At 39.8% G+C, this 26,726-nt stretch overlaps 2 protein-coding genes across 3 annotated transcripts in view; one reads left to right on the top strand and one right to left on the bottom strand.

Annotated features, from left to right (window-relative positions):
* The first annotated feature begins 5,743 nt into the window (after positions 1 to 5,743).
* On the top strand, positions 5,744 to 21,758 carry Cnot8 (CCR4-NOT transcription complex subunit 8). Of its 2 annotated transcripts, none has more exons than XM_076856401.2 (7): positions 5,744 to 5,854; positions 10,903 to 11,030; positions 12,498 to 12,691; positions 15,178 to 15,339; positions 16,361 to 16,505; positions 17,525 to 17,635; positions 21,272 to 21,758. In XM_076856401.2, exons 2-7 carry the CDS (start codon positions 10,914 to 10,916, stop codon positions 21,419 to 21,421), a joined length of 879 nt encoding a protein of 292 aa, XP_076712516.1. In that variant the 5' UTR covers positions 5,744 to 5,854; positions 10,903 to 10,913; the 3' UTR covers positions 21,422 to 21,758. The 2 variants fall into 2 exon arrangements, with proteins under 2 accessions (XP_076712516.1, XP_076712515.1); XM_076856400.2 differs by having other exon boundaries at positions 10,847 to 11,030.
* A 2,379-nt stretch (positions 21,759 to 24,137) lies between these two features.
* Positions 24,138 to 26,726, bottom strand: part of Gemin5 (gem nuclear organelle associated protein 5) — a 45,562-nt gene continuing 42,973 nt past the window's right edge. The window contains exon 28 of the mRNA XM_076856398.2: positions 24,138 to 26,454. Within this exon, the coding sequence (XP_076712513.2) occupies positions 26,287 to 26,454 (168 nt within the window). The 3' untranslated portion in view covers positions 24,138 to 26,286. The remainder of the gene's footprint in view (positions 26,455 to 26,726) is intronic.

Raw genomic sequence — 26,726 nt, 5'->3', positions numbered from 1 at the left:
TCTTTCATTTCTTACTTGAATGTTTGTTTTGTCAGTCCTTCCCATCAAATGGTCACTGCGAGGAGGCTAAGAACCATGTCTGTTTTATTCACCAGTGTGTATCCTCTAGTGTTACCATAGAGCCCTCGTCACAGCAAACAGGCCATAAATAAAAGTGACTGGATGAACATTTAATCCCCCAGACTGACCTGGGAATCAGAAACTCAAATCCCCATCTTATCTCTGGAAGCTGGGTGACCTTGAATAAGTTATTTAATTCTTTTCTGTGAAATTAGGGGACCTGTTGGTTGGAATATTTATATTTTTTTAATTTTTAAAATTAATTACAAATTAATTTAAATTAATCAAAAATTAAATTGTAGTTGGATACATGCCTTTATTTTATTCATTTATTTTTATGTGATGCTGAGGATCAAACCCAGTGCCTCACACATGCTAGGCAAGTGCTCTATCACTGAGCCATAACCCCAGCCCCTGGTTAGAACATTTTTATGAACTCTCTCAGCATTAGAAATTTAAAGGTCTATGATTACTTACTTTATTTTTATTTATTTATGTTTGGGGTACTGGGGATTGAACCCAGGGGTACTCTGCAACTGAACTACATGTCCTTTTTTTTTTTTTTTTTTTTTAATAAGCACTCTACTGACTAAGCTATGTTCTCAGCCCTGATCTGTAATCTTTTTTTTTTTAATTTTTAATTTATTTTTTAGTTTTCGGCAGACACAACATCTTTGTTTGTATGTGGTGCTGAGGATCGAACCCGGGCCGCACACATGCCAGGCGAGTGCGCTACCGCTTGAGCCACATCCCCAGCCCCCTTTTTCTGTTTCTTATTTTGAGCCAGGGTCTCACTAGGTTGCCCAGGCTGGCATCCAATTTGTGATCCTCCCGCTCAGCCTCCTGAATCACTTTAAAAAATAGATTTAATATATATTTCCAGATTTAAAAAAGATGAACTGGGGGCTGGGGGTTTGGCTCAGTGGTAAAGTGCATCTATAGCATGCAGGAGGTCCTGGGTTCATTCCCTATAAACAACCCGAAAACCAAACAACAACGGATTAGAAAAATTCTTCAAAGGCATGAAATCATTAGAGATCAGAAAGTATTTTTGATTGTAATCAAAATAATGCTCAAATGCTTAATTATGAAACATAACATTTGCTCTATTTTTAGGGGAATTTTGATGGTCTGTGGATAATTTCCAAGAGCCAGAAGAGTTTTTCCTTTTTCTATTATGTAGGAAAAACAGGAACACACACTTTCAAAAGCAGGAACTACAAAAAAAAAAAAAAAAAAAAAAAAAAAAAAAGCCACTGGGGACTTCCACAGTTCTACAGTAAGACAAATATAAAATCTATTGAGGGGCTGGGGTTGTAGCTCAGTGGTAGAGTCCTTGCCTAGCATACTTGATGCACTGGGCTCAATTCTCAGCATCACATTAAAAAAATAAAACAAAATCTATTGAAAGACAGCTTTATAAAAAGTGACAGATTTGTCTATGCCAGGGGAGGAGAGGAGAGGAGAGGAGGGGGCAGGAATTTAAAATAAAAAAAAAAAGGAGCCGGGTGCTGTGGCACACAACTGTAATTCCAGTGGCTCGGGAGGTTTAGGAAGAAGGATTGCAAGTTCAAAGCCAGCCTTAGCAACAGCTAGGCACTAAGCAACTCAGTGAGACCCTATTTCTAAACAAAATACAAAATAGGGCTGGGGATGCAGCTCAGTGGCCGAGTGCCCCAGAGTTCAATACCTGGTACCAAAAAAAAAAAAAAGGAGTTAATCAACAGGTTTTTGAAATGTGGGCACAGAGAATGACTTCTTTTTGTTATTAACCTGAAATCATTTACCTTCTGCCCCATTTTTAAAATATTTCAAACTCAAATAAATGTTTTAAATATTTATTTTCCTGTACTTATACACACAAACATATGTAATTCCCTATATTTATATTTATCTTCCTATATATTGTACTTTTGAGAAGTGCATCACGGGCTGGGGTTGTAGCTCAGTGGTAGAGCACTTGCCTAGCTTATACGTGGCACTGGGTTTGATTCTTAGCATCTCATATAAATAAATAAATAAAATGAAATAAAGGCCCATCAATAACTAAAAATATATATATTTTAAAAAAGAAGTTCATCCTGCTAGGTTTATTTAGAATTGGGAATAATAGGGAGGCTTGGCTGACCAAGAATATCACCTGACTGGTTATTTAAAAAAATTTTTTTTTAGATGTCAATTAACCTTTTTTTTTCTTTTTAAATATTTTTTTAGATGCATGTACCTTTATTTTTATTCATTTATTTATATGTGGTCCTGAGAATCAAACCCAGTGCCTCACACATGCAGGCAAGTGCTCTACCTCTGAGCCATAGCCTCAGCCCCTCAATTAACCTTTAATTTATGCCTCACGCATGCTAGGCAAGCACTTTACCACTGAGCTACAACCCCAGCCCATGACTGGTTTTTAAGAAGACCCATTTAAAAAAAAAATTATTTTAGTTGTAGAGAGACAATACCTTTTATTTATTTATTTTACCAGGAATAAACTCAGGGGCACTCGACCACTGAGCCACATCCCCAGCCCTATTTTGTATTTTATTTAGAGACAGGGTCTCACTGAGTTTGGCTCAGTGGTAAAGTGCATGTATAGCATGTTTAGTTCCTCACTGTTGCCAAGGTTGGCTTTGAACTTTCGATCCTTCTGTCTCAGGCTCCCAAGCTGCTGGGATTACAGATGTGTGCCACTGAGTCCAGCAATTTCACTTTTCTTTCTTTCTTTTTTTAAAAATTTTTTTAGTTGTCATTTGATCTTTACTTTATTTATTTACATGTGGTACTCAGAATTGAACCCAGGTACTCATACATGCTAGGCAAGGGGTCTACCACTGAGCTACAACCCCAGCCCAATTTCTTTTTTATTTATGGCTCAATATGTATACTACAATTTCTTTATCTATCTATCTGTTGATGGACACCTAGGCTGGTTCCATATTGTGAATTATGCCATTATAAATGTGGTATGCATGAATGACTTTAATTCTTCAGAAAAATACCGAGAGGTATTATAGCTGAGTCATATGGTGGTTCCATGCCTTGTCTTTTGAGAAACTTCCATACTTATTTCCATAGTGGTTGTACTAATTTACAATACTTCCAACAGCGTAAAAGTGCTCCCTTTTAAAAAAATATTTATTTTTTAGTTATATGTGGACATAATACCTTTATTTTATTTTTTTATGTGGTGCTGAGGATCTAACCCAGTGCCTCATGCCTGCTAGGTAAGCTGTGAGCCACAACCCTAGCCCAAAAGTGTTCCTTTTTTTCCACAACCTCTCCAGCATTTATTATTGTCATACCTTACTATGTAGTTTGTAGTTCAAAAATAATACTCCCCCCCACACATATGAAGTTACTTAATTCATTTCCAATTACTCTCTCAGTGGTTCAGTGGTTTGGGGCCTTTCTTCCATTAAGAATCACGATTTCCACAAATGTTCTTTTTTTGATAATTATTTAATTAATTAATTATTTATTTATATTAGCTATTCAGCCACAAATGTTCTAATTTTGCCATAGCATGAGTATAGTATAAAAAACGTTGTCTATAATGTAATACTACAATGCCTCCTGAAATATAATCCATCTAGGTTTGGTTTATATTTTTCTCCAATAATGAAAAAGGAACACTCAGTTCTAGGAGAGGGGTGGTGGAGGGGATGGAGATGGTGTTTCCTGTTTTGACTGTTTCAGTGCATATCAGGCCTAGGACTGCCCCGCCTGATAGGGCTACTCTTTACCGAATCTAATTACAAGTGGGTGAAAAGGACATTAGAAATCCATAGAACTGACAGTGGGCAGTTGTCTTGTTTGCCTTCTCCACCCTATCATGCCTCAACAGAATGACTGTGCCTTGCAGCTGAGCTAATGAACATTGACTGTTTCAGAGAACAAACTGAGACAGGCCAGATACCATTATTTATTTTTCTTCCTTTGTGCAGGGTGTCTCCTCCATTTATTAATCTTCACCATAACTTTGGGAGAGAGTCATTTTTGTCCCTATTTTATAGTTAAGGGGACATGACACTCATTTGGAGGGAAGGAGTTCAGTTCAGAAATTGCATGTGACACTTGGGGTGGTGGCAGGTGCCTGTAATCCCAATATCTTCGGAGGCTGAGCAGAAGGATCCCAAGTTCAAAGCCAGACTCAGCAATTTAGCAAGGCCCCCAGCAACTTAGGAAGCCTGTCTCAAAATAAAAAATAGAAAGGGGCTGAGGATGTGGATCAGTGGTTAAAGTACCCCTGGGTTCAATCCCCGGCAAAAAACAAAACAAAAAACAAACAAAAATCAAGAAAGAATGAAAAGCAAGAACATGTGATCTTGTGATGCTTGTGACGCTCTTATCCAGGAGGCTGGGGGTGGGGCTCTTTTCCCCAGAGAATAGCTTTAGAGAAGCCATTTGCCGCTTAAGGCCAAGCTGGCATCCAGCATGGGCAAAAGAATTAGGATTTTGGAGAATCAAACCAGGGAGAACTGTGCAATATGCAGGAGTGAGCGGGAGGCAGGCACTAGGAGTACAGTTGCTGCAGGCATACCAACATCCCTTTTGAGGCACCTGGGACTAAGACTAGACAGTGTGTGTGGAGGGGCGCCCCGCCCCCTCTCGCGGACAGGGGCGGGGTCTTGCAGGAGCTTCTGTGAGGGCGCTCGGCAGTAGACAGCTGCGTGCGCCGAGTTGGTGCTTTGTCTTTTTTTCCACCAAGCTCCACGCAGTGGTGCGACCCAGCCTGGCCAAACGCTGCCAAGGGCAGGGCTGGCAAAAAGACCTTTCTCCAGCCAGGACTGAAAGAGGGTCGAGGGTGAGACCTCCTAGGTCCGCTTGGGCCCCGCAGCTCTAGCAACCAAGCTCAGTGCGTCTGCTCGGCGTCGCGCCCACTTCGGGGCGCCTCGGAAGCCCGGGCGATGCCTGCTCCCGAAGGCGTAGTCGTCTTTGTGCTCCGGCGGGCCGGGGCGAGCCGGTTGCTATGGGAACGCTCCTCGCAGGAGGTGGGCCTTGGCAGTTGCCCAGACTCGGTTTGGGAGTGCCGCCCCACCCCCAACCGTTTGCCAAAAAGAATCCGTGAGGTAGAGGTTTTGTGAGGGGCCTGGGGGGCTGCGTTAATACAGAGGGCGCGACCGGGCTACACCCGCAAAACTTCCCTAAGTCCCCTCCTGCCAAGGATTTTAACGGTACTTTAAAGCAGGGAGGAGGGGGCGTTGTAACCTGGGGGATGTAGTCGGAGGGGACACACCCGTCACTAGGCCTTAGGTCTCCCTAGGCCACGCCCATTGGTGGGGACTAGTTGTAGGCCACGCCTCTTCCTTGGGCGCGCGGAAGGACAAGCTAAATAGAGTAGGAATCGAAGATCCTGGGCCGCTAATCGCGCGGACTAGAGCCGGCCGTCCTCCGCATGCGTCTTCCACCCCACCTTTTTCACGGCGCGCGGCTGTTTCAGCGCCTGCGCAGTTCTACCCGTTAGTTCACGAGCTGAAAGAACACGCACGGAATCACTGGGGCGCGCAAAAAGGGAGGAGCCGGCGTGATCCGGAGCGCGCGCGCGCTCCTGGAGTGACGTAAGAGAACAGGCGAGTCGGGAGGATCGGGCGGATAGAGTGACAACCAGGTTGTTGGTTGGGCGATACGTAAGGCCGCTCTGGGAACGAGTGCGCCTATCTCACTGGCCCGCTCGGTTCTAGGAACAGATCCGGGGCAGAGGGAGGAGAGCGCAGGGTTAGGGCTTGCTGCCGCTACCGCTACTGCTGCTGGGGTTTGCCGCCCGCCCGCCAGCCCGCGCTTAGCGGGCACTGACAGGGTAAGTCGGAACCTCTTACTGGGCGGATGACCGTAAAGATGAAGTAGTGTGGGAGGTCAGGGGCCTTGTGGGTGGGAGCAGAGTGGGGGCGTGTGTGTGGGGCAAGGTTCCTGAGAAGGGGCAGAAGCCCGTCGAATAGTAGTAGTAATAGCTCAACAGTAATGTTCTAGTGATATATGCCAGGACTTTACGGAGTACCATTATATCCTTCATTCTACGTAGCCACTAATGCAGTCTTCCAAGTGCATGCTGCTTTCAGACCCATTGTACAAGATGGGAAAATTGAGGTGTAAGAGGTTAAGTAGTTTATTCCGGGCCACACCGCTAGTACATGGTCAGGCTTTGAATTTGGGCTTGTCTGGCCCCAAGGCCTGTAATGTTTAAACCTTTGCCTTACCAAGGGAGACAAAAAGGAATGAGGTGCTAGAAGCGCGGTGGGCAGGGCGGGGTGAGTGGGAGAGTATGGTTCGAAGTGGAAGGGTGACCCTGAACTGGAAGAGAATGACGGCGGGAGTAGAGGAGCTGACCCGAGTTTGGAACTTTGCGGGCCTCCCACTTCTAACTCGCTGCCCCTCCACTTTAGTTCTTGCGGCCTCACTTTTCTTTGCTGTTCTTTGGCTTTGTGAATCAGAGCCATTTTGGAGGAGCCAGTGCACAGATTTGGAGCCCTCGGCCGTTTTAAGAACTGAACTGCGGTTTTCAGGGCTGTGTCTTCCGACACTGTTTTCGGAGATGCAGTGAGGAGACGGAGGTCAGCAGCGGCCCTTGTACCGCTTTTTGTACCGTGCGTCTACCACTTCCTTTTTCATCTGTCTACGCACGGCAAAGCCTTTGTTCAGTGTTCTCTGGGGAGGTTTAGTCTAGCGAAGTGATGTTTATTTTTTTCTTTGCACATAGGCTAAAACCCAGAAAAAACAAAGAGAGTATAAATGTCCTTTTCTCAAGCAAGCTTGGTACTCTGGACTGCTTGCAGGGGAAACTGGCCGCTGGCTTTATCATTAGTTGCTCTTAAAAGGTTACCTGGATGAGCAAGAAACTCGTGTTTAGGAGTTTACATTACAGTTCATCAGGAGCGACCTGAACAGATGACTGTGCGGGTTAGCACAAGGCAGGGATCTTGGTGATTGATTTTTTTGTGTGCGTGTTTGTGTCTGCTTGTGAACAAATATATATATATATATATATATATATATATATATATGTATGTATTTTTTTAAGTTTCATATGTAGCTCACGTGGGAGTCAGGTTTTGATGTCAGCTTGTAAGGTAAACATTGCTTAGTGATCAATATCATTTTCTTTAAAAATTCCTTAGGAAAGTGCAAAGTTTGTAATTGCCATTTTATTTCTGAGTATATCCAGCGCTGTCAGATTTTTTCTTCTGTTTTGAAACTTGTTACTGTTTCTTTGGTTGTAACCCAGAAAAGTATTTAGGTTACCTTTAAGGGGTTGTGCTTTACAAATATTTGAAAGGCATGGAGTCATTCTGCCTGTGAAATGCTGGCACTGAGACACTTAAAAGGAGGAAGATAAACCCCACAAAACAGCATGTTTGTGATTCCTATCTCAGACTCATTTTGGAGCAGGTATTCACTGAGTGGAAAGTGGCAGGCCAATTGCTGGTATTCAGTTGCTCTTTCTCTCACCTTTTTACATTACATTACATTCAGTAATTTGACTTGCTAAGTTAAATGTTCATTGAGTGACTTGTCTTGTTTTTTAGTGGTACATTTAGGGACTTGCAAGGTATGAATTATTTCCCCACAGATTTTCTAGCTAAAGATTTGATGCAAGAGTGTCTTACAGATTCGATTTGGGGGCGGGGTGTAATTGGGGATTTCCCAGGGGCATTTTACCATTGAGCTACATCCCCAGTCCTTATTTTTTATTTTGAGATAGGGTCTCCTGTCTCCCTAGGTTGCTGAGAACCTTGCTAAGTTGCTGAGGCTGGTCTCAAATTTGTGATCCTTTTGATCCTCTTGTCTTGCCTTTGCCAGTGTTCTCTTGTGTAGTCCCCATCTGTCAGATATGTATAAACAATGGCATTTTTTTAAACAGTGGTTAGCATAACATTTTAATAACAATTGATAAAATGAAGGACAAATTTTTTTCTTTTTCTGTTTTTTAAATTTTTTTGGCCTCTTTCTCTTTTGTTGCTTTTGCTTTTTGCTTGGGTGGAAACATCTCTCAAAAACTCCAAACTGGAAAAAAAACAAAAACAAAAACTAAACAAACCCTATACTGATACCCACTTCCCCTAAATAAGTTGTCTTTGAAATGACACCAGAAAGGAAGTATACTTTTCAGTGAGGGAAATAGGAAGTGGTACTGATTGAACATTAATTGGGGATGGAAAATGGTTTTAACTCCATTTGCAGGGGAAAATCATAAGCATGGTTAGAAATCTAAAATTCTGAGCATGTTTTTAATTATGGTCAGATAGTGGAATTCCTTCACATTCAGTTTTAACTTCTTTATTTTTGTCTTTATCAGTTAATTTATTAGCTTTTTTTTTTTTTTAAAGAGAGAGAGAGGAGAGAGAGAATTTTTTGATATTTTTTAGTTATCGGCGAATTTATTAGCTTTTAATAAAGCAAAAACAAGAATAAATGGATTCTCATCTAAGAAGTTTCTATATTTGTTGGGGAGATATCATATAGTCTACTTACATTTAATAAGTGTAATTTTGGAAAAACATGTATAAGTGTAGGACACCTTGAATAAATGTTCTTAAAGGATGGTTGACAAAGCAGTAGATTGGTTTCTTGATGTTTGACAGTGCCATTTTGTTTGGTTCTAGATTCTCATAGTTCCATCTGCCAGTCTTATAGAAGACAGCAGAGATTTTTCTTGCTCTGTCCTTTGGAAACCATTCACATTCATTTTGCTGTTTCTAGGAAATTGCCCTGAATATATACACTAGAACCCTCTATTATATTGTGTTCTTGGATTCATGTGATGGGCTTGCCTTAAAAATAAAGGGGCTGGGGCTCAGGCTCAGGCTCAGGCTCAGGTTCAGGCTCAGCAGTAGTGCACTTGACTGGCATGTGTGAGTCAATGGGTTTGATTCTCAGCACTCATATAAATAAATAAATAAATGAATAAAATAAAGGTCTATCAACAACTAATAAAATATATAAATTAAAGAAAAGCAAAGGCCCTTAGAATAAGCTTCTTACTTGGTCTTTTTTTTTTTTTTCCCTTAAGATGAGACCTTGTATGTTGCTCAGGATGGTCTTGTTATAGGACTGGGGCCTTCTGGGATACTGAGGCAGCAAGAAGGCCTCCTTTCAAATCCTGGTTCTTGTGATCAAGTCAGAAAGATTTCAGACAGGTCAGAATAACAGGCATGAATTTATTGTAGGGATAGAAAAAGAGAACAGGGATACTCTCAAGGGAGAGAGTGCTTCCTTTCAGACAACAGCTTTCCACATTTATTGAAATCTCAGAAAAGTTTCCAGAGAGTCCTGCCTAGGACTCTCTTTTGACTGACAGCGAAATGACATCATACGTTTAAGTTTCTACTGCCATGACCATATTTGACCACCTGCTGACCAGTTCTAATTGGAACCTGTTCTTACAGATTTTATGGTTAGAGGGTATTATCCTTATTTTCCTGAATTCTGGAGTCTTGTCTGTGAAAGGGTCACAAAAGTCCCTCCCCCATCTTCAAAGTAATTTGAGTTCTTCTTATTGACATTATTTTGGGCCTTCATTTCTCCTGCAGATAACAGGTAGTTTGCTGAGGAATGCGATATATTCTGTCCAGTTTAGCCAGATGGTCTATGGATAAATTGCTTTTTGGAAAAGAAAGCACATAGGGGTCATTTTACAGAATTATTCCTTTAACCCCATGTTCCTGCTATTCATGTCTGTATGTTTCCTGTCTGTTAATCTCAAACTAGTGATCCTCTGGCTTCAGCCTTCTGAGTAGCTGGGGTTACAGGTGTGGTCCACTGTACCTGGCCATAGTATGCTTTTTGAGTTTTTTTGTGGTGCTGGGATTGATCCAGGACCTTGAACATGTTAAACATGGGCTCTATCACTGAACCCTCTTCTGTGGCATTTATTGTAATCTAATAGCATTACCCTGAGGCTACATGATTTTTAATTTTGTCTTTAGAATGTTTCTCTTCCCTAGTTTCATCCTGGAGGCATACCATAAATTATGTATACCTGCCTTCCTCTCTTCTTACTGTTGAATTGCTATTTAGTTTTTTTTTTTTTAACAATATTATGTATTTAAAACTAGACATTAGTAACTTAAATTTTGATTTTCATTGTGGTTTTTTTAAGGTTTCAAATTAGCAAGTAGAATTGATTTTTACTGTTTACAGCCTACCTTTTATAATGTAGTTGCATAAATTTAAAGATTTCATTGTCTCCAGTCGTATTTGACTTGGATTGTGGGGAAAAATAATTTCCTTTTTTGGAGAATGAAAGGAGGAGTCCCACGTCCTTCTTATTCATCAGGAGTGTAAAAACAGGAGTATGGACACTTGAGTGAGAGAGTTGAGGTCTCCCTTTGTTATTTTAGGCTTTCAGAGATTGCAAGTACATTTAAAGGGCTAAAGTGATTCCTTAAGAAATATTTCCATGATTTGCTCTTTGTGCAAAGTGATGTCAAAGTCATGGAAAAGGGCATATTTGTGGACCAAGGGAATAGTTAATCTTTAGTAGTCTGCAGAGTGCTGAAAAACTGGTTTAAGGTTGTGTTTTCAGTTTTGTGCTAAAGGACAATTTGGGCATATGTCCTTCAATAACTTTAGTTTCTTCAGGTTAAAGAAATTTTGTGTGTGCCTGTCTTCATGTTTGTTTGTCTGTCTTGACAAAGGCAAGCTTTCCTGTCATATAAAATGGAAAATAAATATGCTTATTTTATCCTTTTAGCTTAAACTAATGAAGTTATGGCAAAATGTTGTTTTGATGTTTTTATTTTTGTTGACATACTACTGTACTAAACTTGATTTCAAAATATGTTTTTAAATCTAGATCAGATCAAACATTGGATTACTTTCTCACACAGTTAGCTAAAAGTGACTTCTCAGGTTTCTTCAGGATGCCTGCAGCACTTGTGGAGAATAGCCAGGTTATCTGTGAAGTCTGGGCCAACAATCTAGAAGAAGAGATGAGGAAGATCCGAGAAATTGTGCTCAGTTACAGTTACATTGCAATGGTAAGGAGCACTATTCTATTTGATTGACTTTCTTGTGTGGACTCAAGAATGTTTAACGTGATATTTTGAGAAGAAATTATTATATTTCTGTAAAGCCTTGGTAAGTTAAACTTCATAGAGTTTTGTATTGTTTTTATGAAACATGAAAGTGACCAGTGGGTCTCTGAGGAGGGTGTACTCTGTAATATAACTATTTGAAAAGTTAAAGCAGAAATTGTATCAGCCCATAGGGTGCATCTATTCCAGTGATATGGTGAATCTGACTATAGTGTCTTTGAAGGTTTGTTTCTAGAATTTAAAAATCATGAGTCCTCACTTAAATTCCAGATTTCTGGCATCTCTGGAAAAAAAAAAGAAGATTTGGAAATAGATGGTACACATTCCTGCCTGACATCCAGTGGTTGGAGAGGACAGGGTATCTTGGCATTTGCTCTTATAAAGAGGCATGTGCTCTCTATTTTACTCCAGGGCCCATGGTTTGTTGCTGCTTCTTTCTTTCTTTTTTTTGGTACTGAGGTTTGAACTCAGGGGCATTTGACCACTGAGCCATATCTCCAGCCCTATTTTGTATTTTATTTAGAGACAGGGTCTCACTGAGTTGCTTAGAGTTTTGCTTTTGCTGAGGCTGGCTTTGAACTTGGGAATCCTCCTGCTTCGGTCTCCCAAGTTGCTGGGACTACAGGTGTGCGCCACCGCACTTGGCCGAGTCCTTACTGTTTTCATAGCTAGCTTGGTTTATTCTTTTATGTAAGTTACCTGGAGTTTGTGACTCCTGTTTTAAAGATAATATGGTTAAGTCTTTAGCCTGGTATTCAGAACTCTGTGATTTCTGTTCAGTCTTTTTATTCAAGATAAATGTGGTGTTGTTATTTTTTTCTGAGAGGCTATGTCACTTCCCTGTATTTCTATTTTAATTCATGTGTTAAACTATCAATCTAGAATTTTTTAAAAAGAATGTTCTTAATTGATTAACTCTCTGTAGTTATCCAACAACTACTTCTACTTACATCCTGCCTTGCTTGGTTTTCTTTCTTTCTTTCTTTCTTTGTATTTATCTATCTATCTATCTATTTTGCACTACTGGGAATTGAACCCAGGGGTGCTCTACAAGTGAGCTATTATCTCTAGCCCTTTTGTTTTTTATTTTGAGATAGAGTGTCACTAAGTTGCTAAGGCTGACCTTGATTTGTAATCCTTATGCCTCAGCCTCTGGAGTAACTGGGATTCAGGCATGGACTACTGCATTCAGTTGCTTAGGATTTTTAAATAGTTGTGCAAAACTTTATGATTCTAGTGCTTCTTCAGTAGATATAAAAAGATCACTATTTTAAAATAGATTTTTTTTGTGCCCAAGTGTGGGGTTTATCTCATAACTTTTATATATTGAAGCAAAATTTTATTGATGTAAATTTGTATTTCTGAATTATCAATTTGTGAAACCTAATGAGAGACTTTTTCCTTTTCTAGGACACAGAATTTCCCGGTGTTGTGGTCCGACCAATTGGTGAATTTCGTAGTTCCATAGATTACCAGTATCAGCTTCTGCGGTGCAATGTTGACCTTTTAAAAATTATCCAGCTGGGCCTTACATTCACAAATGAGAAGGGAGAATATCCTTCTGGAATTAATACTTGGCAGTTCAATTTCAAATTCAATCTTACGTAAGTTTCTGAAATACTTCTCAGTGTTACTTGTTGATCTGCTATATCAGTGCAAACTATGATTTCTACTGATTTTAAGTTTTGTTTCTACTGAACCCAGCTAGATGTTGAATAGAATATAGTCAAACAGAGAATGGAATAGGGAACCTTAGACACCCACTTAAAGAATTCTTAAAACTTAACATGAAAGACAACTTTGGGTTGAGAGTGTAGATCAGTGGTAGAGACTTGCCTAGCATGCACCCTAGATGTAATCCCCAGCACCCCCCCCCACAAAAAAAAAGACAACTCAGTTAAAAATTGGTGCTGATCATTGTGGAGCTTGCCAAGCTACTGGGGAGGCTGAGACATAAGGATCACAAATTAGCAATACCCTAGCAACTTAGTGAAATCCGGTCTCAAAATAAAAAATGAAAAGGGCTGGGGATGTGGCTCTGTAGCTAAGCACCCCTGGTTTCAGTCCCAGTATCAAAAAAAAAAAAAAAAAAAAAAGGAAATGGTTTTGCCAGAGAAGATACAGAAATGGCCAGCTGGTGAGAAGATGCTCAATAATTAGTCAAATCAAAACCACACTACTGGGCCTGGGGTTGTGGCTCAGTGGTAGAGTGCTCACCTAGCATGCATGAGACACTGGGTTTGATCCTCAGAACCACATAAATGTAAAATAAATATATTGTGTCCACCTAAAACTAAAAAATAAATATTAAAAAAACCTCCCACTACTTCACATCTACTGGAGTGGCTATAGTCAAAAAAGATATGATGACTTAGAATAATATTTAATAATTAACAGAATTTAGCATAATGTAATTGAGTGTTGGTGAAGGTGTGAATATATTAAAATCCTCATACATTGCTGTTGGGAAAGGTAGAAATCTTTGAACTATTTTGGATAATAGTTTGACAGTTTCTCAAAAAGTTAAAGAGTTGCCACATGACCCAGAGTTCCACTGCTGGGGTATGCATAGGAGAAGTGGGGTATGCACAGGAAAGCTTTACTTATTTAAAAACTGTACATAAGTTCATAGCACATTATTCAGAAGAGCCCAAAAAAGGAAATGATCCAAATGTCTATGACTTGGGGAATGGATAATAAAATGTGGTTTGTCCGTGTGAAATAATGTTATTTTATTTTTTGTGGGTTACTGAGGATTGAACTCACTCAACCACTGAGCCACATCCCAGTCCTATTTTGTATTTTATTTAGAGACAGTCTCACTGAGTTGCTTAGCGTCTCGCTCTTGCTGAGGCTGGCTTTGAACTCATGATCCTTATGAAAAGGAGTGAAGTTATGATTCATGCTGAACATAGAGGAACCTTGAAGCATTGTCTGTTTTTTAAGAATAATTTTTTGACTGTTATTCATGTGTTTTGGAAATCTCTTTGAGGTTCAGATAATTTTAGGAAGTAATTGAATCTTTCAAGATCATAGTGGTTTTTTTTGTTTGTTTGTTTAAATATTTTTTAGTTATCAATGGATATTTTATTAATTAATTAATGTATTTGCGGTACTGAGGATCGAACCCAGGGCCTCACACTTGCCAGGCAAGTACTGTCCCACTGAGCCATAACCCTAGCCTTGTAATGGTTTTCTTTATGATTATTTCATGCAATTATATCTGGAAACAAAATTGTGAAATCTAGATGTTGGGGTTGTGGCTCAGCGGTAGAGCGCTTGCCTAGCACCTGCAAGGCCCCTTAGCACCGCATAAAAATAAGTAAATAAAATAAGGGTATTATGTCCAACTACAACTAAAAAATAAATATGTAAAAAAATTTGTGAAATCTAGTGGAAAAGGAGTTATTTAGCTTAATATATTTTCCTATTTTTGTATTTTGTGGTATTATAAATATTACTCTATTTAAATTGATGAGAATATCTTTACAGTGAAATATTATGCCAGAGTTAAAAAGGATGTTATTGAGTATTGATTTCAAAAGGTAATCTATGGTACACAGATATAGGGATGCAATTATATTTGTGTAGGTAGAGAAAATAGTACTATAAAAATAAATAGTTATTTCTGTAGGGTAGCATTATATAAGCATTAATAATATAATTCTTTCTCTCTCTCTCTCTCTCTCTCTCTCTCTACATATATATATATATATATATATATATATACACACACAGGAAATTTGTATCTTTTGTAATTAGGACATTTAGCTGGGGCAAAAGTCTCATTTTTCCATCTATCATAGAAATAAGGTTTTTTTGCTTTATATGCTTGCTGAAATACTGTAAGAAATTAATGAAATGAAAGATCTTTTTTTTTTTTTTTTTTTTTTGGTGGTGCTGGGGGATTGAACCTAGGGCCTTGTTCATGTGAGGCAAGCACTCTACCAACTAAGCTATATCTCTATTTTTAAATTATGAAAAGTATTTCAAGAATATGTGTACTATAAATACAAGTTGATGGTACTATAGTTGCCTCCTACTTGTTTTGTGATCCACCAGCTAATTAAGAGAACACTTTGTTTTTCAGAGAGGACATGTACTCTCAGGATTCCATAGACCTTCTTGCTAACTCAGGACTACAGTTTCAGAAGCATGAAGAGGAAGGGATTGACACGCTGCACTTTGCGGAGCTGCTTATGACATCAGGAGTGGTTCTCTGTGACAATGTCAAATGGCTTTCATTTCACAGGTTAGTTCTGGAGAATGAGTATCTCTCTCTTGCTACCCTTTAGCAAGAATTGAATTCTTAGTTATTTTTGCAATCCTGTTGGCTCTGATCTATTCGTCAGCAGCAGTTAGAAGTTGAAAATCGTAACTGGGCACAGTGGTGCGTTCCTGTAATCCCAGCTACTCTGGTGGCTGAGGCGGGGGGATTGAAAGTTCAAGGCTAACCCGAGCAACTTAGACCCTGCCTCAACAATAAAAAATAAAAAGGGCTGGAGATATAGTTCAGTGATTGAACCCCTGGCTTCAAACCTTAGTACTGAAGAAAAAATAAAACAAAGAAAACTCAAATGGTACTTACTTACAAGCTTCAGTTTTTCAGAAAACACTTTGAACATGTTGGTGCTTATATTGGTTTATGTTACATAGTATTGGACCCATCATTTGGCCATCAGTGGCTGTGTTTCCAAGTGGAAAGATGGAGGTTGGAAAGGATTACACACTTGGTTGTCTTTGTACTTACTCTGGAATTTCTCAGTTATTCAAAATGCAAATTCCTGTTAGTCTTTTCAGTACTTTTGGATTCTTTTTTTTTTTTGGTACTGGGGATTGAACCAGAGGCCCTCAACCACTGAGCCACATCCCCAGCCCTTTTTTTAATTTAGAGAGTGGGTCTCCCTAAGTTGCTTAGGACCTTGCTTAATTGCTGAGGCTGGCTTTGAACTTGTGATCCTCCTGCTTCAGCCTCCCAAGCCATTGGGATTACAGGCATGCATCACCGCACCTGGCACTTAAATTTTTGATGAATCAAACCCGTATTTATAAATCCTTGGGTTCTCTTGTATTTCTTGCATGACAGTCTATTATATGTTACTTAGTAGAAAGTTCACATTATAGTAGAGTATACTATTTGGAAGATTGAAAGCTCCTAACATGAGGTAGCATTATAAAGTTTAAGAAATAAAGTGGTTGTACATTGGGATCTGGTAACTGCTGCTTTTTTTTTTTTTTTTTTTTTAATTTCCTTGCTTTATTCTCTCTTACAGTGGCTATGACTTTGGCTACATGGTAAAGTTGCTTACAGATTCTCGTTTGCCAGAAGAAGAACATGAATTCTTTCATATTTTGAATCTTTTCTTTCCATCTATTTATGATGTGAAATACCTGATGAAGAGTTGCAAAAATCTTAAGGTACAGAATATTTTTCTTAATATTAGCAAAGAGAAAAACAGAAAATCAGTCTTGTCATTTTGCTTTATCCCTGTGTGTTCTGCATGCATTCTTTTTTTTTTTTTTTTGGTATTGGGGATTGAACTCAGGGGCACTTGGCCACTGAACCACATCCCCAGCCCCATTTTGTATTTTATTTAGAGACAGGGGCTCACTGAGTTGCTTAGCGCCTCAGCCTCCTGAACTGCTGGGATTACAGGCATCGCTACCAAGCCTGGCCCCTGAATCATTCTTGAGTTTCTGCTGGGTGCCAGCATTCTGCTAGATAGGGTGTCACATAGGACTGATTGATGTAGGATTTTTTATTATTTTTAGTTGTTGATAGACCTTTATTTTGGTTTATTTATTTGTGGTGCTGAGAATTGAACCCAGTGCCTCACACATGCCAGGCAAGTGCGCTACCGCTGAGCCCCAGTCCCAGCCCTGATATAGGATTTTGTTTGGCAGTTGTCCATGTGGGATGACCTAGGCATGAAGGGAGTACTCTGTTTCTCTCATTCTAAGGCAATGTTCTTCACCTGAGGCCCACAAAACCAGGGAAATATCTGGTAACATCTGGGGATGTGGCTCAGTGGTTGAGGGCCTCTGGTTCAAGGTGTATGTTCAGTGTGTTAGGGATGAGCTCTGTGTTGTGTCTGATTCTCAGAGGGGTTCTTAACCATAAAAGTTCAAGAAGTCACAACCCTAATGAATTGTTGGCATAAGAGATTTGTTATCTAGAACTAGATTGGTGTTTATCATTTATTTAACCCATTTCTATATTAAAAATATAGAAAAGAAAGGAGCCAGAAACAGAATGTAACACAATGTATCAGTTGGAGTGAAGTAGAGTTAAACACCAAAAAGAGGATTGGGAGGCATATTAAGTAAATGGCCTCACTTTTTGCCACCACAATAAAACAAACTCACAAGTGGACTTAGTTGACTCCAGTAGGGTAGTGTTGGGTCTATAATATTGTCTGTTCTCTGGACATCTCCAGGGAGGTCTTCAGGAAGTTGCTGATCAGTTGGATTTGCAGAGAATTGGAAGGCAGCACCAGGCAGGCTCAGACTCACTACTGACGGGAATGGCATTCTTCAGGATGAAAGAGGTAAACTCCATTGACTATGAGGACCTCTCTGAAGGGATTTGCTATTTAGAAACGGATTGGCAACTAACTTGCTGAAGGATAAGGAGGTTGGTGATCTTTGTGGGCTGAGTTTCTCAAACCTTTATAGTTTCTGCTGGAAGTTAGTGGCCACTCTGAGAGCAGTTGTTTTTGTTTATTATGGTACATAATCATATGTAGTTTGAGAGGCAGAAGCATTCTGAAGTGAACCACTTCAGAATACTCACGTATTCTTGAGCATACTCAAGTCCAGAGTATATTTGGTGTTCCTAGTTTCTCTAATCCTATAACTTGTTTATTTTTCTTACTTTAAGAACAAGAACACATTTGTTAGGCCACTCATTTATGTATTGCCGAATTCTGTTAATTGTTAAATACATGGAGTTTACTCTAACTCTTTAATGAACACTGAATATTTCCTTTGATTTCATACTTAATTCTAAGCTTTAAAATGTATTTGAAGTGATAGAAGAGTGAAAAACTGCTTTGAAAAATTAAAATGATTTTATTGACACCTTTGAGAAGTGAATTAGATTAATTGATACGTTTCCTTGTGTTATTCCTAGTCACAAACCACACTGTTAGCCATGTTCTGGGAAATTGTGTTAGTCCACATTCCATCACTGTGATAACATACCTAAAATGGGCTCTGTGTTGTGTCTGATTCTCAGAGGGGTTCTTAACCATAAAAGTTCAAGAAGTCACTACCCTAATGAATTGTTGGCATAAGAGGTTTGTTGTCTAGAACTGGATTGGATTTATCATTTATTTAACCCATTTCTATATTAAAAATGTAGAAAAGAAAGGAGCCAGAGATATTCAACTTAAGGTGGAGAAGTCAGTTTTGGCTCACAGTTTCAGAAGTCAGTTTTGGCTCACAGTTGTTATTGGCTTTGTAGTCTTGGGGCTGTGGTGAGGCAAAAAATCATGTCTGAGAGTGGGTGGTGGAGGAGGCCTGTTCACGTCATGGTGGCTGGGAAGTAGGGAGAAGGAGGTGCTGGAGTCCCAGTACCCCTTCAAGGGCGCCCCCTCAGTGCTCTAACTTACTTCCACTAGACCTTACCTCCTAAAGGTGTACTACCTCCCAGTAATGCCACATGCTGGAGGCCTTCAACACATGGCCTTTGGGGGGACATTGGAGATCTTATCTGTAACATTCTGCCTTTGACCACCAAAGGCTCATGTCCATCTCACAGTGCAAAATACATTGAGTCCATCTAAGAATTTTCAGATTGTTATAGTTACAGCATTCCTCCAAAGTCAGTGTTCAAACTCTCCTGAGACTTAAAGCAAACAGCTTTTAGCTCTAGTAAAAATAAAAAACAAAACAAAACTAATTTTCAATTACATATTTCCAAGATAAAATGGCGTAGGGTAAACATTCCCATTCCAGAAGGGAGAAACAGGGCCTAGGAAAGGAAGGATTGAGCCAAATCAAGACTGAAAACAAGCAGGGCTAACATTAAATCCTATAATTTTATCCAGCATCCTGTGTACATGGTGGCATGATGTGAATTCCAAAGGACTTGGACAGCTCTGCCTTCATGGCTAGAGACCATGTGGCCACTTTTGGGCTGGTTCTGCTTGTGTTGTGGCTTCCCTTGCCCAGACATTTTGTGGCTTCCTTGAGCAGATGTTTTTTGTTTTGGGCATCTAACTTCCTGGGGTCTCCAGTGCAGCTTTGGCTTTACTGTCCCTGAATTCATGTATCACAGCTTTATGTGTCAACCTGTCAGGGGCTGCTTACAGGCATTTGACCCTGACATATACTGCTTGGTTCCCTGGCTTTCCTATGAAATCTTGGTGGAAGCCTTTGGGACCCCATAACTCTTGGCATTCTGCATGCAAAGTCAGCATCAAATGGACTGCCACGGTTTGTGGCTGGCCTGAGCTATTCCTGGGTCCATTTGAATCCTAGCTGCAACAGCCTTAGTGCCTTGATAGCTGAACAAAGGAAACAAGAAAAACAATTCTATACATACCTCTGTGAGCAGGGAACCCAAGGATAGTGGTGGTAAGGTTTTTTCCCTAAATCTTTGAGCCTGCCTTAGGTGGGGTCTTGCTGATCCCTGAGGTGTCCTCAAGGCATCTTTCCTGTTGTCCTTGTATAAAGTGCTTTGTCTCCTTTTAATGATTTTCATGGCACTAATTTTTTTTGCCCCAATTTTAAATAGACTTCTTTTCTGATCAAATTGCATGTTTTCCAGATCTTTCTGCTCTGATTTTTGCTCCCAGTTTCGCTATAAATCTGGCTAAAAGAAGCTAGCAGTATCCATGCTGTTGCCTGAATGCTCTGCTTTCTTGCAATTTCCTCTGCCACATAAACTTGTCTTTCGTTTTTAAACTCAGCCTCCTACAAAGTTTCAGGGCATGAACAAAATGTAGACAAGTTCTTAGCCAGAATGTAACAAAAATGGACTTGAATCCATTTCCCAACAGAGTCCTATTTCTCTGAAACCTCATTAGCACAGCCTTTACTGTCTGCATTCCTATCAGCATTTTGATTTGGGCTCCTATCAGAATTGCCCATTAGTCTCCACTCTAGCAATTCAAGCTTTCTCTCGCCTTTTTCCACGCTTTTCCAACTTCTTCCTGCAAACCAGTTCTAAAGACTTCTGAGCCATATTGTGAGGAACAGTCACCAGTTTTCTGTTAGCTTTTGATTGCTGTGACAAAATACCCAAGACAATCAAAAGGATGAAAAGTTTATTTTGGCTTATATTTTCAGAGGTTTGAGTTTATTGTTGGTTGAGTATTGTTTTTGGACCAATGGCAGACCAGCATGACTGGGAATGTGTGGAAGAGGAGATTTGTTCACTTCATGGCTGCTAGGAAGTAGAGAGAAGGGAAGGGGCAGGGTTCCAATAAATAGCCCCTTAAGGGCATACCCCTAATGACCTCCTTCCTCACATCAGGCCCCACCTCCTAAATGTTCTGCCACCTCCCAGTAGTACCACAGGCTTGTGACCAAGCTTCATTATGGCCTTTGGGGAAAACATTTAAGATCCAAACCATAAGAGTGTTTTGGGTTGGTGGTTCTCAATTGGGAATGATTTTGCTTCTCCCAGTAATGTCTGGGGACATTTTGGGTCACCATAACTTGGTGGGGGAGGATGGTGTGCTGCTGGGCAGGAACACTGCTAAACATCCTGATACACTGCCCCAAATAAAGAATTATCTTGCCCAGTAGTGACATTGTTGAAATACCCTGCTCTAAGTGCTCAATGTCCATAACTCATGCCTTGTAACAATTCTGTTATCCCATTTTATACATAAGAACCATGGCTTAAAAATATTTGAAATGACACTGCCAGTGTTACAAGGTGACTCAGTCTGAGTCCAGAGCCCAAAGTCTTAACTGCTGACTCGCCTGTGAAAGAGAAGGGGCAGGGGTACTAAACAGTACAGGGATCCTACAGTAAGCAAATTCCTGGGAGTTCTGAGTTTGCTAAGAATGAAAAGACTGTGTACAGGAAAGGTGTGGAACCCTTTAAAATTAGTTTCTAGTTTGCTAGATTTTTAAGGTTTTTAGAGAGCTGAGAGGGGTGACATGGCAGTGTTTAGACTGGTGTGACTCCTGGACTGATTCTCACTGCAGTTCTCTGTCCTACCCTGCAGTTGTTTTTTGAGGACAGTATTGATGATGCCAAGTACTGTGGCCGGCTCTATGGCCTAGGCACGGGAGTGGCCCAGAAACAGAATGAGGATGTGGACTCTGCCCAGGAGAAGATGAGCATCCTGGCGATTATCAACAACATGCAGCAGTGATGGTGGCAGGTTCTGCTGGGTGGGCCCGATCCCAGAGTGGTGCTTCCTGTGCTGACTGTGTACTCATCTTCCCCAAGAGAGAACACTTTTGAGCAAACTGTACCTGCCATCTGCATCGAGCAGAAAGACTTGTTTTACTGAAGACAGAAGATGTCTTTATTTTAGATCCAGAAGAGGGGAATTTGCTCTGAATTTGTAAACAAGTCTTCCCTGCTCCTCATCCCCACGCCTCTCCTCTCCAGTTGCCTCTTACCACCAGCATCCAGGGCTCATTTGACACCTTTTAAAATATCCAGGACAGGTCTGAAACAAACTAGTAAAATGTATATAACTCTTACCTGTTGTCATTCTTTTTATTTTAAATTTGTTGCTGATCTCTAATGAAAGATTCTTGCTATGGTTCTCAGCTGAGCTGAGCGCTTCCAGGGAAAATGGTACAAAATGGTGTTCTTGGGAAATGGGTTATACATTTTGAGGTTTTTCCCTTTCCTTTTTTGACCCTTCTTGAGGACATTTACTTTCCTCATACTTTGGTAGTCCTTTATGTACTGTTACATGGAAATGAATTGTCCACTGCTGAAATTTGAAGACAATTTTACATCATCTGTCTACCCTTCATTCATGATCAACTCCAGGATGGATATTAAGTTGACCACTAAAGTACCTTGAAGTCTGTTCCACTATGCCACTGAGATTTGGCATCACTCAGGCATCATCTGAGGTCATTTTAAGTTTTCATATAATGAATTTGATCCTGAAGGAAATGAGTAAGTTCAGATTTTAGGGTCTTATGCATATTGTATTTTTAATAATGTGCTTTCAGATGGTTGTCTGTATTCTCCCACCTCTTCTCCATTTTCCCTGTTTAACTTTCAGCAAACTTCAGGAATTAGATGGATTAATGAATACCAGGAATAAGACTCAAGTTACAGTAACTTATAAACAGGACAGTAAAGGAACTTGGTTTAGAGAGATCTCTTGGAGTAATATCCCACAAATGGGGATAGAAAGCTCAGGACTTTTTTTTTTTGTTTTAAAAACTAATCATTTAAAAAGTACACTGTGATTTTTTGAATGACTACAGAATGGAGTTTTGAAAAACCAAAAACCTCTTTGGAATGGTGGAAATAAAAACCAGTAATTCGCTGAAGTGGATGAATAGTCTTGCATTTTAAAAGCTTATGGAAAACTCAATTTGAAATGATTAAAAAATGTCAAGTATTATAAGCTGGTATTTAAGATGCTTGTAAATATTATTTATGTTTTTAATTTTGTAAAATAAAGATTTTTTTAACCACTGGCATGAAAGTTTGGTCTTTGGAAGATGGAATGACGCGGAAGGGTCTTGCCTTTATTATGTTACGTTCAAAACATTTTATCTGGTAGGAACTTGCTAAGGAGCACCGGTGGACAGAATTGTCTGCTTCTTACCCTGCTGTCAAGCCTTGCTACAAAACCAATTTTATTTTCTGGGGCCACTCATCATCTTTGGTGGATTAGCTTGCTGTTAATTAATGGAATTCTTTAGGATGTATGAATGTGAGGTATGTTAGACTTGGCTCAGGGTATTGTTTCTGTCTTTTTCTATTCTACTGCATAAAAATGTGGAATTATAAATCCAAAACAGAGCTAGTATTTAAAAATTTGTATCCAGTCTGGGTTTTGCTGTTGCCCAGGCCAACCCTGAACACCTAGGCTCAAGCTGTCCTACTGCCTTAGCCTCCTGTACAGCTGGGACTACAGGCATGTACCACTGTGCCCAGCAGATCTAATTTTGGCTGGGAGGGAGGTCGTGTATAAGGGCTATTTATTACTGTAAGATTTGGAAAGCTGCACTCAGCAGTCAAGGAACCCTGGCACTAATGAGTCTCTTACAGGTGTCCTTCCAAATTTGGATTAAAATAGGGATTTATCTTTTCTACAACTGAGAACAGAATTACATGTCAGGAGAAATGCTGAGATGAAGGGTTGAGGAACCCAAATGTTGAATAGAGGTCTGGTCACTGCACGTGAGAGGCATGAGATTATTAAAGTGGTTTTAACTAAAGAACTGGCCAGAACTCTGCATAGTGTGTAAGTAGTCATTTTCAGAAAAGCATGGCGTAGAAGGGTCAACTTTGGGTATAGTTCAATCCTATATATACTGCCCAATATTTTGAATTCCCATGTTCTGTTGTTCTGGTAAGGTGGACTGTCAGCCACAAGCCACTGCTGGAATGAATGAAGTCACTTTAGAGCTCTTTTAAGTCCAAGCTACCAGTGAATTAATTTTCTCATTTATTCAAGTCAGTGAATTCTCATTGAGCACCTACAAAGTACTGGACACTTGCTAAGGTCTCTACCCTCCCTGGAGTTTACAATTTCCCTGTGTTGTCAGACAGTAAATAATTCATACAAATACAGTTTAATGTATGAGTCACTGGGGTTGACATTGAGGGAGTATTTTCAGAGAAAGGGCATTTAGGCTGAGAACTAAAAACGGGTTAAGTCATCCAGGGGAACAATATAGGTAAACCCCCAGAGGTGACAGAATTAAGTTGGTGTGTTCCAGCAATAGACTATTGTGGCTGGAATCTAGGAGCAGGATGATAGTGGCCAAGAGGTGGCATGGGAACAGGCTTGCCCATGTAAACTACATTGAAGATTTGTATCCCCCGGCCCCCCCCTTCCTCCCTCCCCCCTCCGCAAGACTCATGGGAAAGGTTGTTAAGAAGGGAACTCAAGAAGCTAGAGGAAGAATGGAGAATTAGTAATAAGCATGCATTCAGAGAAACTCTGGAAGGCCACTGCAATCATCCAGGTAACTAGGTGGTGGTAACCAGATGTTGATCTGGGATGTTGTAGGGGTAAGGGGAGATTACAGATGAAGAACCAAAATGATTACTTGGTGATATATCTTTGCCACTTAAGTACCCGAGTCATCTGCTTGGTGCTCTGGCTTATTATGGTTCTGATAATTAGGGAGATATAAGTGATAATTATTTACTCAAATTATAATAAACATACTATACAGTATTAGACTAGGGAAGGAGTTTAAGAGGAAGATGAGTTGTTTTTGTTATACTTCTGCTATTTTTTTTTTCCTTTTCAGAGAGGAAAGCAGATGCACATTCAAGGGAGAAGGGATAATCTCAAGGGAGAGACATCTTTTGGGGTTAAGTTAGAAGTACACATTCAAGGGAGAAATGTGGACCATCGATAGGAGACAGCCTTGTTTTTATTGCAGTTTTCAAGTAGCAATTCTTGGATCTTACGAAGCAGTATTTGTATTTGTGAAGAGCTCCTCCTCCCACAGGTAATGTTTTAGTGAATCACACAGGAGTTTGGAATTTCTAGTTTAATAACTGCTCATTACTCAAGTGGAAGGGAATACATTTTTTTTTTTTTTATTTGTTGTGGAACCTGCCATCTAGTCTGCAGTTAGCCACACCCATTTATCTTTGCATTCAAAAAGATTCTCTACCCTTAGGACCACTGCATCATCTTATTAAAGTTCAGTTACTATGTAAAGGACTATGAGGATTTAAATTTTACTGTATTTCCTTTTTGTGATTTAGCATTTTTTTAAACATTAAAGCTAGGCACTTAAAAATGTCTTTTAAACAAAACTGTCTCTCAAGCCTTTTTCTTATCTGAGAGTCCCTGTTAATTTCATTCTTGCTGCTTTTACAACTCCAACCTTAGGAATTAATTGAAAAACTAGATACCCAAGCAAAAAAGCCTTCACAATGAATCTTAAAAGAAAACAGTTCAATTATTGGGAAGGAGTACTCCCTCCCCCACCTGAGATCGTCTAATTTTCCTGTCCTAGTAACTGGATATGAAATATTGTTCAACTGTTTAAATCTGCAGAAGGAAGAATAAGAATTTACAGGGGCTGGGGTTGGGGCTCAGTGGTAGAGCGCTTGCCTAGCACACATGAGGCCCTGGGTTTGATCCTCAGCACCACATAAAAATAAATAAACAAAGGTATTGTGACCATCTACAACTAAAAATATTAAAGAAAAAAACAATTTGTAATTAAATAGTATTAGGGTTCCTTTGTGGTAAGACAGTAGTCCAATGATCCAAAACTTATATACATAAAATTAAGAATATGCATTTTTCTCCAAAGAGTATTTGTGGTTTTAATTCTCAAAAGGGTTCTGTGACCACAAAAGATTAAGAATCACTGAAATAATTTCTTCCTGAGCTAATTGATCACCATCAATCATTTGTCATAAAACTGAAGGGATAACACACATTTGAGATAATTATTTGTTCATGTAAAGCTTTAGTAACTGATTTGTCCAAATAAGCAATTCTGTAAAACAATAAAATCAAACTTTCAACCTAAAGTTCAGATGAAGGATCAACAGTCAACATGATGAGAAAGGCCTATATCACATTCAAACTTGAGTCTTGGAAAGAGTATATGTGGGAGAGCCTAGGTTAATAAAAATAATTAAAAACAAAACTATACCAATAGTCATAAAATGTGGCAATTCCACCTTCAACAAAAATGAGATGTTTACGATCAGGTGAAGTATTTATAAAGGTAGCTGTGTTCAAGAACATAACACTTTGGGTGGTTACAAAAGTTTCTCCTCTTTGGGTGAAACCTGCATAAGGCTTTAGAGATGACATAATCACTCTGCAGGTATTAGTTCTGAGCAACTATTGCTGGCTTCCTGTGATCTTGAGTTCCAAGTCAGACTCCACTGTGTCTAAGGGTAGACAGTTGATTCAAGCTTAACCCTCACTGTATTAGTCTGGATTACTGAAAACACATCTAGGGATCAGAGTGAATGCCTGATGAGATGTAACTGCAGAGTTGAAAGATGTCAATAATTCTGTGGCACAGTTTCTGCAAGGTCCCTGAAAGTTCACGTGCAGAAGGTCTGACAGTGTCTTTTGTAAGCTTTAGTGTTGCTGTATTTCTGAAGGAGTTCTTGGGCCTGTTGCTGCATTTCTTGGGTCACACAACCAGGGTACTGGGACCCAATATGAAGCAGGACGAGGCAGCACTCCAGAACATCTGGGAAGGGCCAGGTCTGAAAGATGTAAGGATGAATAAAGACATATTTGCAAAAGAGCCACAGACGACACTACTAATCCAGATTCATCTAATCATTCTTCTCAGGCTGGACTGAGCCATTTCTCTCATAAATGACACGCAAAACTAGGGTGGTTACTAGATTTCCTTGTCAAGTGATCATTTTTCTAGTGGCCTACTAAAATCAACTCAAAAAATGCTGCTGCTCTTCTTCTAGAGCCACAGCCAATTTTCTTACATATTTGTAAGCTATCAAATATGTGGCACCAT

The sequence above is a fragment of the Callospermophilus lateralis genome, chromosome 5 (genome assembly GCF_048772815.1).
Source record: "Callospermophilus lateralis isolate mCalLat2 chromosome 5, mCalLat2.hap1, whole genome shotgun sequence".
Taxonomy (NCBI): Eukaryota; Metazoa; Chordata; class Mammalia; order Rodentia; family Sciuridae; genus Callospermophilus; species Callospermophilus lateralis.
This window is presented reverse-complemented; position numbering and strand designations above follow the sequence as displayed.